Here is a 12682-nt window from a genome sequence, read left to right on the forward strand (position 1 = left end):
CTGAAGAAGGGTCTCGACCCGAAACGTCACCCATTCCTTCTCTCCTGAGATGCTGCCTGACCTGCTGAGTTACTCTAGCATTTTGTGAATAAATACCTTCAGTCTGTACAGATATTTGTACATTCTTCCTGTGACCACATAGATTTTCTCTGGGTGCTCCGGATTTCTCCCACTTTCCAAATACATGAAGGTTTGTAGGTTAAATGGCTTCTATAAATTGTCCCTAGTGTGTTCTATGTTGTATAGCACTAAATGAGGCTGTGCTGCTTCAATTGTGCCGGCATAATTTATTGAGAGTTTGCAAAAAGGAATATAAATCTTATCCTTATTATAAATGCACACTTAGGCTTTATTTGAAAAACACTACCGTGAAACATAGTTGTTGGAGAAAGTGCAACAGAAACTTAAAATGTATTTGGGAATATGTGGTAAGGTTCCAAGAAAATAAATTAAATTAAAGCAGATTAAGGAGGAAGTGAGACAGCGCTGTTAAGTAGGACTATTAGTGGCAGCATTAGGGATAAGTAGAAAGATCTATGATGTACAAATAATCTAGGAGGTAAGGGGATTGGGTAAATTATAATGAATACAAACAGGTGAAGAGAAATGACGAGAACCAAATAGAACCATAAAATACAGTTTTCCTGAGAATAATCATTTATAAATGAATTCGCAAATATTTTTCCACAAGTCAAAAGAGTGAAATGAAAAAGAAACCACAACCTGGATGAAATAACCACGGCAGATTATTTACACATTAACTTTAAATCTGAATTTTGTGAATAAAAGAAGCCAAAATTTTGTTCCCCAGGACAATGAAAAGAACCAATACATTGCGAAATTATATGAAAATAAAGGATACGGTTCTTAAAAACACAGGTATCCCTAAAAAAAAAGATAATACCAAAATGACACAACCCTGTATATTAATGGAAACAGTGATTGAAATTAATTAAGTTTTAGACTAAACTCAAAAAAGACTTTTCAGAATTTGATAAATTCACTCAATCTGATTTCAATAGACAATAGACAATAGGTGCAGGAGTAGGCCATTCAGCCCTTCGAGCCAGCACCGCCATTCAATGCGATCATGGCTGATCACTCTCAATCAGTACCCCGTTCCTGCCTTCTCCCCATACCCCCTCACTCCGCTATCCTTAAGAGCTCTATCCAGCTCTCTCTTGAAAGCATCCAACGAACTGGCCTCCACTGCCTTCTGAGGCAGAGAATTCCACACCTTCACCACTCTCTGACTGAAAAAGTTCTTCCTCATCTCCGTTCTAAATGGCCTACCCCTTATTCTTAAACTGTGGCCCCTTGTTCTGGACTCCCCCAACATTGGGAACATGTTTCCTGCCTCTAATGTGTCCAATCCCCTAATTACCTTATATGTTTCAATAAGATCCCCCCTCATCCTTCTAAATTCCAGTGTATACAAGCCCAATCGCTCCAGCCTTTCAACATACGACAGTCCCGCCATTCCGGGAATTAACCTAGTGAACCTACGCTGCACGCCCTCCATAGCAAGAATATCCTTCCTCAAATTTGGAGACCAAAACTGCACACAGTACTCCAGGTGCGGTCTCACCAGGGCCCGGTACAACTGTAGAAGGACCTCTTTGCTCCTATACTCAACTCCTCTTGTTATGAAGGCCAACATTCCATTGGCTTTCTTCACTGCCTGCTGTACCTGCATGCTTCCTTTCATTGACTGATGCACTAGGACACCCAGATCTCGTTGAACTCCCCCTCCTCCTAACTTGACACCATTCAGATAATAATCTGCCTTTCTATTCTTACTTCCAAAGTGAATAACCTCACACTTATCTACATTAAACTGCATCTGCCATGTATCCGCCCACTCACACAACCTGTCCAAGTCACCCGTCAGCCTCATTGCATCTTCCTCACAATTCACACTACCCCCCAGCCCTTAGTATCATCTGCAAATTTGCTAATGGTATTTTTAATCCCTTCGTCTAAGTCATTAATGTATATCGTAAATAGCTGGGGTCCCAGCACCGAACCTTGCGGTACCCCACTGGTCACTGCCTCCCATTCCGAAAGGGACCCATTTATCCCCACTCTTTGCTTTCTGTCTGTCAACCAATTTTCTATCCATGTCAGTACCCTACCCCCAATACCATTTGCCCTAATTTTGCCCACTAATCTCCTATGTGGGACCTTGTCGAAGGCTTTCTGAAAGTCGAGGTACACCACATCCACTGACTCTCCCCTGTCAATTTTCCTAGTTACATCCTCAAAAAATTCCAGTAGATTTGTCAAGCATGATTTCCCCTTCGTAAATCCATGCTGACTCGGAATGATCCTGTTACTGCTATCCAAATGCTCAGCAATTTCGTCTTTTATAATTGACTCCAGCATCTTCCCCACCACTGATGTCAGACTAACTGGTCTATAATTACCCGTTTTCTCTCTCCCTCCTTTCTTAAAAAGTGGGATAACATTTGCTATCCTCCAATCCACAGGAACTGATCCTGAATCTATAGAACATTGAAAAATGATCTCCAATGCTTCCACTATTTCTAGAGCCACCTCCTTAAGTACCCTGGGATGCAGACCATCAGGCCCTGGGGATTTATCAGCCTTCAGTCCCATCAGTCTACCCAAAACCATTTCCTGCCTAATGTGGATTTCCTTCAGTTCCTCCATTACCCTAGGTTCTCCGGCCCCTAGAACATTTGGGAGATTGTGCGTATCTTCCTTTCAGCAAAGAGAGAATCAATCTAAGTTGCAATAATTATTTTTTTTGTTTCAAGCATCACTGATATGGTACATGGAAAATATGCCTCATCTGCTGCCTCATCAGACAATATCTGATATGCTTCTCCTCTTCAAAATACCCTAAATTAGTCTTCAAAAGACTGGCCTTGTGATTCTCAGTCAGAAGCAACTCATTACTTACAGAGATCCAATCAGAATCTCTCTACTTCTACACAAGGAAGTAAGAGAAGTAAGCCATCAAGCCCTTCAGGCATGACCCATCATTTAATATGAACATGGAAGATCAATGTAGTTCTCATATTCTCTTCTGGGTCATTTCTCCTTACCCCTCTTGTGAGAACATCCCAAAATTTACCCTGTCAAGCCCCTTCAGGATCCTATATGTATGAATTTTACCACTCCATCTTTTAAACTCCAAGGAATATAGGCCCAAATTATTCAGTCTCCCTTGGTAGAACAAAACTCTCAGTCAGAAAGTAGCCTGGTGAATCTCCTTATACTGCCTCCAATGTTGCTATATTTTTTAGGTAAGGGGACCAAAATTATACAATGTGTTACAAGTGAGGCCTCATTAACACCCATAAAATTGCAACAATACCTCCCTATTTAAAAACTCCAAACCCTTTGCAATGTCAGTCATTTGTCCACTCACACAATCTATCTATATCCTCTTGCATAATCATAGTATTCGTATCTGAACAGGCCCTTCCTTTGTGTACCATTGGTAAATTTGGAAACCTTACATACTGTTCCTTCCTCCTGATCATTAATGTAAATAGTGAACAATCGTGTGCTAGAACTGTGTAGGAAGGAACTGCAGATGCTGGTTTAAACTGAAGATCGACACAAAATGCTGGAGTAAATCAACCTTTGCTTTCCATCTCTCTCCATCCCTTCCCCTTCCCAGTTCTCCGACCAGTCTGACTGTCCCTGATTACATTTTATCTCTGTTTGCTTTGTTGTTACCTTCTCCAAGCTAACAATGATCTATTCTACATTTTCCTCAGATACCATGGGCTTTTAATTTATACATCAGCTTTCTATGTGGCACATTGTCAAATGCCTTTTGGGAATCTATATACATTTCATCTATTGATTTCCCTCTATCAATTCTCCCTGTTACATATTCAAATAATTTGAGCAAATTTGTCAAACATAATTTACCTTTCAAAAAACTACGTTAATAATAAGGTTTGATTATATTCTGGTTTCTTAATTGATTAGCTATTTCTTCTTAGATTAGTCACTCCAGCATCTTGTTAATAATAGCCATCAAACTAATTGGCCTGTAATCCTTTCTCCTTTTCTTTTTTTTTAAACAAGGGAGCTACACTGGCTATTTTTCAGTCTTCTGGTGCCCTCCCAGTTTAGTGAGTTTTGTTAAATTTAATCCAATAGGTTTATTATCTCTGCAGGTACTTCCTTTAAAACCCAACTGTACTGTCCATGAAGTCCTGGTGACATTTGTGTCTTTAGTCCCCGAATCATTCCCAATACTTTATGTCTTACAATTAAGAATATTATAAGTTCCACAATTTATTTGAAATTAGCCCATCTGTTATCTTAGAAATATTAGCAATGGCTTCCATGGGGAAGACTGATGCAAGACATTTATTCAATAAATCTGCCATTTCTTTATTTGCTGTTGTTAATTCACCAGCCTTGTTCTTGAAAACCCCACATTTACCTTAACCACCCTCTTCCTATATCCATAGATTTTTTTTTAATGTTATTTTTTATACTCCAAACATATTTTTTCCAAAAATTCATTTTCTCTCTTCTCATGAGCATTTTGGTCTTCAGTGACAGGAGCCTAAAAACATCTGCCTTGTGGAATAACACAAGCCTTTGCCATTTTGTATACCCTAGTTTTCAATTTACCATTATCTTTTATCTCCTTTGTAAACCACACATTCTGCCTATTTCTTATGGAATCCCTCCTTTTGATTGAGATAACCTCTTTCTTAGCATTATAGACCAGTTGTTTAAATATCTGCCATTGTTCCTCTGCCAACCTGCCTCTTAGCTCCATTACCCAGTCCACCTCTCTTATAATATTATAATGCCCTTATGTAAACTGAAGGCACTGTGTGTTCATCCACAAACTGTATTTGGAATTCCATCATACTATGTGCACTAACTCCAGGATATTTTAAACCTCAAGATTCCTCATGAATTCTTCCTCATTGCAAAGGACTAAATGTAAAATAGCCTGTTCCCGTGCACGCTCTGAAATATACTGGATAGGGGCCAGCTCTTTTGTGGCAACCTAGTACACTGACAGGTTTTATGAGTCAATTCTCAAGGCCACAACCATGTCAGAGATAAGTCAGCCTATAACCTGATGAGATAAAGGGTGGTGCATAAAACAGAAAAAGATAAAAGGGTTTTAACTGCCAGAAATCAGCATAAACCTGCATAATCTGCATAAACCTGCATAATGGTTAAAAGAGGAAACGCTGAAAGAAAGAGAACATCTCAGATGTCGTAGAATGGAAAGCCTCAGCGTGGAAGTAGATTTGGCAGAAACAGAGAAATTGGGTTGAGGTAGATGTCAGTCAATAATCTTTACCTAGCGATTGACGTCCCTGATGAGGCAATGGGGTACTGGAAATTTAAAGTTATTGAAATCCAGTCCATTTTTTGTTGTCCAGTCCCTTTACATCTCCATCCCCATCAGGAAGATCATAAGGTCCCCCTTCCTTGAACAGCGACCCAATCAATTGCTCTCCCCTCATCAGCTTATCTTTCAACTCCTATCACTTTCTTCAAGTTCAAGGTGTAGCAATGGGGACTCGTATGAGGCCCATGTGAGTGTTCTGCCTTTTTGTTGGTTACATTAAAAAGTATTTTTCCCGAATGTACAACGGTACCATCCCTCAACACTTTCTCCGCCACATCGGGGACTGAATTGGGGCTGCCTGCCACATCCATGCAGAAGTCGTTGATTACATTATCTTTACCTCTAACTTCTAGCCTACCTTCAAATTTCAAATTCACTTGGTCTGTCTCTGACACCACTCTCCTCTTTCTTGGTCTCTTTGTCTCCAACATAGGCGATGGATTATCGATTGGCATCTACGACAAACTCACTGATTCCTAGTTATATGGACCACACCACCCTTCATCCTGCCTCTTGCAAAGTCACTGTCTCCTGCTCTCAATTTTTCTATCCCCACTATATCTGCTCCCAAGATGAGGCTTTCCAATCTAGGACACCTGATGTCCTTTCTTTAGTAAATGTGATTTCCCCGCCTGCTGTCATAGTTGGATCCCTGACCCACATCTCCTCTCTGTCCCGTAGGTCAGCTCTTGCTATCCTCCCCTCAATGGAACCAGGATAGAGTTCCCCTGATCCTTACCTTTTGATTTCACCCGCCAGCCTCCGCATCCAACACAATATTCTCCGACATTTCCGCCACCCAACGTGATCCCACCACCAGTCACATCTTCCCATCCCCACCCTTTACTGCCTTCCACAAAGACTGTTCCCCCTGTAACTCCTTGGTTCACTCATCCATTCCCAACCAAACCATCCCTGTCCCAAGTACTTTTCCCTGCAGGAGATGTAACACTTGTCCCTATACCTCCTCCCTCAACTCTATCTAGGGACCCCAGCAGTCCTTCCAGGTAAGATGTAGGTTCACGTGCACTTCCTCTAACCTTATCTATTGCGTCCGGTGTTCCTGATATGGCCTCCAGCAAGACCATGCATATTCTTGGCGACTGTTTCACTGAACACTGGCAACTGGTCTGCCAAGGCCTGCTGAACCTTCTGGTTGCTAACTATTTTAACTCCCCTTACCATTCCCATACTGAGCTGTCTGTCCTGGGCCTCCTCAATGAACAGAGTGAGACCACACGCAAAGTGGAGGAACAGCACCTCATATTCCACTTGGATAGCTTAGAACCCAAAGGTATGAACATTGAATTCTTCAATTTTAGGTAACAACTAACTTAGGTAACCCTCTTAAGTAACACAGGTAACCCTCCCCGCCCCCCGTTTGTGCCCACCTGGACTTGCACGTATTTCTCCCCCCTCCCTCCACTTTTCCAGCGTTCCTCTTCCCCCCCCCCCCCCACTATCGGCAAGGAAGGGTCCCGACCCAACACCTATCCATGTTCTCTGGAGATGTTACCTGATCTGCTGAGTTACTCCAGCACATTTTGTCTTTTTTTGTAAAGCAGCATCTGCAGTTCATTGGTTCTGCACTATCAATGGACTATGTTGAGAGACTCAGTCAATATTTGATACAAGGGTGGATGGCAAGTGAAAGACAAAGTCACCTTCTGCCATCCAAATAAGTCCATGGTATTAGATTTAGGGGATACTATATTTAGGACTGATTATGCTGATTTATAATCTCACGTAAACCAAGTGAATCAGACAAGTAGGCATCAAAATTACAATGCTCAAAAAATACCTTATTACATGTTTTTTGTTGGTAGCCCAACCTGTTTTAATCTTTGGACTGCAAATACAAATTTTGGTACAACTTTGAGCACCACTGGTCAGTGAATACACACATTTCTTTGTGTGCGCTAGAGCACTTGAAAGAAAATACAGAACTGAGGTATAAGGAAAGAGCACTTAAGTTGGAGCTCCAATAGGGTAGCAAGTGGTGAAAAGGAGATGGTGCTTCAGTCTAAAGATGGACTGAGAAGCTGGTAAACAAGGGATTTGGGATGTTAAATAAAATAATTGAATGTGTACCATAGATATAGGCCAAGTGGGGTAACAGTCCAATTAAAACCTGGTTGTCCTGGAAGACGCTCCCACAGCAGAGACATAATTATCTTAGCCATTTTCAAAATGGCATGTTGTACTGAAATTGCCATAATTTGATGCACATTGTGAAATTGTTGTGAAATAAGTGTGAATCACACTGAGACTGCTGAATAAAGTTGCTGAATAAAGACTGCTGAATAAAGACTGCTGAATAAAGTTGCCAGAATGATGTAAATCGATCCAAAATTGGTCACAAGCTCATACCTTTGTGAGATGCTCTTCTTTTCTAAAGCCAGATCCATTAAATCTTTCATGACTGCACAGTACAAAAGTTTGGAAGGCAGACAAAAACTGAGCAAAACTAATAAAAAATATGTAGTCAGGCAGCATCTTTTGAAAGGGAATCGTATTTCAACAGACATGGATGACGTGACTGCTTTGAATCAGTGGACTGGGCCGTATTCAGGGATTCTGCAACTAACCTGAATAAGTACGCCTCTGCCGTGAATGATTTCATTAACAAGTGCGTGGAAGACCGGGTGCCGACTAAGACAATCCGAGTGTTCCCCCAAGCTTGGATGAACCGCAAGGTACATTCACAGGTGAAGGCCGGGTCCGCTGCATACAAGTCAAATGATTCTGCGCGGTACAAGAAGGCCCGTTATGATCTCCGCAAAGCCTTCAAGGTGTACCAAGCGGCCTTGACCCATTGCAATTCGCCCATTGCCACAACAGGTCCACGGACGATGCCATTGCCCTTGCTGTACACTCATCCCTGGAACACCTGGGTAGACATCTATGTCAGACTCCTATTCATAGACTACAGCTCTATCTTTAACACCATTATACCATCCAAGCACAACACCAAACATGCAGGTCTAGGAGTCAGCACTCATCTCTGCAATGGATCCTCGACTTCCTGACCAACAGACTCCAACCAGTGAGGATAGAGGAGAAATCATCCTCTATAATAATCCACATCACTGGTGTTCCACAAGGATGCAGTCTTGACCCCCTTCTTTGCTCCTTGCACACCCACGACAGTGCAGCCATGTACAAACCTAATTCAATTTACAAATTCACAGATGATACCACCATTGTGGGACGGATATCAAATAATGCTGACGGATTACAGGAAGAAGATCGAGAAACTCGTGTGCTAATGTTGAGACAGCAACCTTTCTCTCAATATCAGCAAGACAAAGAAGATAGTAATCGACTTCAGGAAGTGAAGCGGTACACATACCCCAGTTTGCATTGACGACCCCGAAGTGGAGATGGTTGAAAACTTCAAATTCCTAGGAGAAAATATCACCAATAACTTTGCCCGGACAACCCATATTGAAGCAACAGCCAAGAAAGCACACCAATGACTCTACTTCTTTAGAAGGCTGAGGAAGTTCGGCATGTCCCCAACAATTCTCACCAACTTCTACAGATGCACCGTAGAAACCATTTTATCGGGATGAATCACAGTTTGGTTTGGAAACAGCTCCATACAAGACCGCAAGAAGTTGCAGAGAATTGTATACCCTAGCCACTCCCTCTTCTATCGGGCAAAAGGTAAAGAAATGTGAAAATGTACACCTTCAGATTCAGGGACAGTGTCTTCCCAGCTGTCATCAGACAACTGAACCATCATACCATATCTAGAGAGCTGTTGTGAATTACTATCCACCTCATTTGGAGACCCTCGGATTATCTTTGAACGGACTTATCTTGCATTAAACGTTATTTCCTTATCATGTATCTGTACACTGTGAATGGCTCACTTGTAATCATGTATTGTCTTTCCACTGACTGGTGCACAGTACCTCACTACACGTGACAATAAACTAAACCAAAGGTCACAGCCCTTCATCAGAAATAAGAAAAAGTTAGAAATGAAACAAATTTTAAATTGCTGAAAAAAAGAGAAAGGAGCAAAGAGAAAAAAAGTGAAAATTGGTGACAGGACAGGGACTGGATATTTTCACCCCATTCAGTCAAAATAAAACTCCCCAAAATACATTGACGAATCAAAGACTCGAATGAATCGCAACTAACCTGCAAAAATAAGTCATTAAATGGAGGGGAAGAATGGCCCTGCCTGGTTATTATTTGTGTAAGTTTCACCTGGTACTTACCTGGAGCTGAGGCATACCGTTATACAAAAAATATTGCAATAGGTAGCACACCGTGATGATTTGAACAGTTCAACATTTTATTCAGAAGGTAGACACGAAGTGCTGTTGTAACGCAGCAGGACTGGCAGCATCTCTGGAGAGAAGGAATAGGTGATGTTTCAGGTCGAGACCCTTCTTCAGAAACATCACCCATTCCTTCTCCAGAGATGCTGCCTGTCCCGCTGAGTTACTCCAACTCTTTGAGTCGTCTACTGACCCCCACCCCCACCCCCATCTGCAGTTCCTTCCTACACAATATTTTATTCATCTTGCTTGCCAACTGACCGAGATGGGGCAATCGCGCTCTTTCGGCTCAGGATCCGCTTGCCTGATCCCATCTCCCATCGCCTCCGCCGCCATAACCGACGCTTGTGCCCTTTGCGTCCGCCGCGAATCCGAGCTTGTTTGCTTCGCCCGCCAGCCCTGACTCCGGAGCCCCGATCTGAGGAGGGGGGGGGGGGGGGGGGGCGGCGCGTGCACGGCCCGGGGCGGAGCGCGCGCTGGAGCGGCGGTTACTGTAGCCCGGCTCGTGCAGGGGGCCACGGGGAAGGCAGGCGCATGTCCGCCCGCCCGCCAGTAAGCTAGGAGGCGGCGCCGCCCTGACATCGCACTGCCGGCCGAGGGGATAATGCTGAATGAAAGTGACTGGCCAGCTCCTGAGATTAATGCACACCCGCTACTCGCATGTTGTTTTCCATGTACCTTCGATAATGGAAGGACCTGCACGAAGACACGCACGGGTTTATTTTTAAAGTGTTCCACAAATATCCGTTTGTTATTTTCTATTTATTATAGCTGGGAACTCCTTTGATTGTCTGATTTATTATCCGCTATTCTTTTTTGTCTCATCTTTCGGTTCTATTTTTGCTATAATTCGAGTTGCCATGGCAGAAAAGATCCCAACGGGGATGGCAAAGAAAACATCCCGATCTACAGCTTCCCTTCCCCCGGAGCCCATTGAGATCATCAGGAGAAAGACTAGTTCCAGGAGGGTTAAAATCAACGTTGGGGGACTTAACCACGAAGTCTTGTGGAGGACACTGGAAAGGTTACCCCGGACTCGGTTGGGGAAACTGAGGGATTGCAACACTCACGAATCCCTGTTGGAGACCTGCGACGATTATAACCTCGATGAAAACGAGTACTTTTTTGATCGTCACCCTGGGGCTTTCACGTCGATTTTGAATTTCTACCGAACCGGGAAACTGCACATGATGGAAGAAATGTGTGCTCTCTCCTTCGGCCAGGAGCTCGATTACTGGGGCATAGATGAGATCTATTTGGAGTCCTGCTGCCAAGCCAGGTACCACCAGAAAAAGGAGCAAATGAACGAGGAACTGAGGCGCGAGGCTGAAACCATGAAAGAGCGAGAATGCGATGAGTTTGACAACTCGTGTTGTCCCGATAAAAGGAAGAAGTTGTGGGATCTGCTGGAAAAGCCCGGCTCCTCAGTGGCGGCCAAGGTAAGGCGCTGATGGGATTCCCCAGAAAGACGTGATCAGCTTGATCCTGCCACTGTTTGTGATGCAATTAAACTCCGAATGCAAAAAGCACAGATACAGTTCACACGTTTTAATCGAATAATTTATATATAGATATATTCATTTCTCTATGTGCACTGGAATTTTACATTTATAAACTTCTTAACTATTTTCCATTTCGTAGTGCTAGTGCAAACGAATTGGTAGGGACAGCGGCGGTCTGTTGTCATGGTGATTTGAAGGCTTGTAAATAATACTTGCGCTGTTGCAATATTTAATATTTTAAATGAAGACGATGCACACATTTAATCGAAGATGAAAACAGTTGAAATATGCTGAAAAGATTTACTTGATCAGTTTTGATTATTGCAAGAAATATGATATATTTATATATTTATGTCCTTAACAATTCAAGCTATTGCTCAACGTCATTCATTACTATTGGACTAAAACTTAAGTATACTTACAGGAAGGTTGCAGTGTTAATTACAGAACCTGATATAATAACCTAAGGATTGAGAAATGAAGGCGAGAAGATTAAACGTTTGCGTTACTGTGCAGTTTACCATCCTAACGTAAAATCAATATCAGGAGGTTTACGAATTGATACTCGGCCTCGGAAAAATAGTTTGTTTTAATCTATATATAAGTGTTCTCATTATGAAATTTCTGTTTTTGTTTATTTTGTGTTCATATTATGAAATTTCACGTTTGTTTATTTGTTTATGTTGCCTTTTTCTAACTTGACTAACCTCCGATCCATTCTTCATGTAAAAACGAACACCCATTTTCTTAGCTAATCACCCAGATATTCAATTATAGTACGCATATTTTTAATATTCAGACGTTCGACGGTTTTGGTTGGGCTAAATGATATTCAACATCCTCACTCTGCTCGCCAAAATGGACATTATTTCATTCAGAAATGTCTTTCTTCTTATTGAACAAAGAACGGAATTGACAATGAAAAATAGCTCATGATAAATTCTGGAAATAACGAGAAGTAATAACTAATATGCTAAAGTAGTCAGGGTTTACTTTCTTTGTTTGATTTAAAAGTTGGCAAGGGAATGTTGGATGTTTTGAAGGGAGAAATTACGGGAAAACACTGGTAGGTAGCATTCTGTAGTTCATTGTACACTCCTTTTCTTCATTTCCACATGTAAAAATGTCCGTGGTTTCTAAATTTTTGCACTGTTATCTCATTACCATCGCCCCAGTTCTGTAAATTGTTACTTAAATTATATTTCTTTCTTCTCCGCAATGCTGTCAGTGTAGCATGATGGTAGATACTGGTGTATCTATCAACACTGGGGTGCAGAGTGTGATTCACATCTAGTAATGTTCCTATTATGTGGCTTGCTTAATAATTATGTCATGGCCAACAGGAGGTGGCTAAGAGCAATTTGCTGGCAGATTATTTTATGTATGCTTTAGCAGCACAGATGGCAGTTTCAGCTTTGAGAAAACACATACAACAGAAAACTGGTTTACCTTCTACAGTGCCCAGAAGGCCCACCTTACTGCCAGAACAATTTGTATTGATACTCCATTGAATTTAT

General features: G+C 41.9%; 1 protein-coding gene and 1 long non-coding RNA gene across 2 annotated transcripts in view; one reads left to right on the forward strand and one right to left on the reverse strand.

Moving 5' to 3' along the window:
- Positions 1-10038, reverse strand: part of LOC144593216 (uncharacterized) — a 76087-nt gene extending 66049 nt beyond the window's left edge. Inside the window, exon 1 of the long non-coding RNA XR_013547222.1 lies at positions 9925-10038. This is a non-coding gene — a long non-coding RNA (uncharacterized LOC144593216). The remainder of the gene's footprint in view (positions 1-9924) is intronic.
- A 150-nt stretch (positions 10039-10188) lies between these two features.
- The window catches only part of LOC144592901 (potassium voltage-gated channel subfamily B member 2-like), a 221613-nt gene continuing 219119 nt past the window's right edge, over positions 10189-12682 (forward strand). The window contains exon 1 of the mRNA XM_078398148.1: positions 10189-11102. Coding sequence (XP_078254274.1) covers positions 10524-11102 — 579 coding nt within the window. The 5' untranslated portion in view covers positions 10189-10523. The remainder of the gene's footprint in view (positions 11103-12682) is intronic.

This window comes from Rhinoraja longicauda, chromosome 4 (genome assembly GCF_053455715.1).
Source record: "Rhinoraja longicauda isolate Sanriku21f chromosome 4, sRhiLon1.1, whole genome shotgun sequence".
NCBI classification, from domain to species: Eukaryota; Metazoa; Chordata; class Chondrichthyes; order Rajiformes; family Arhynchobatidae; genus Rhinoraja; species Rhinoraja longicauda.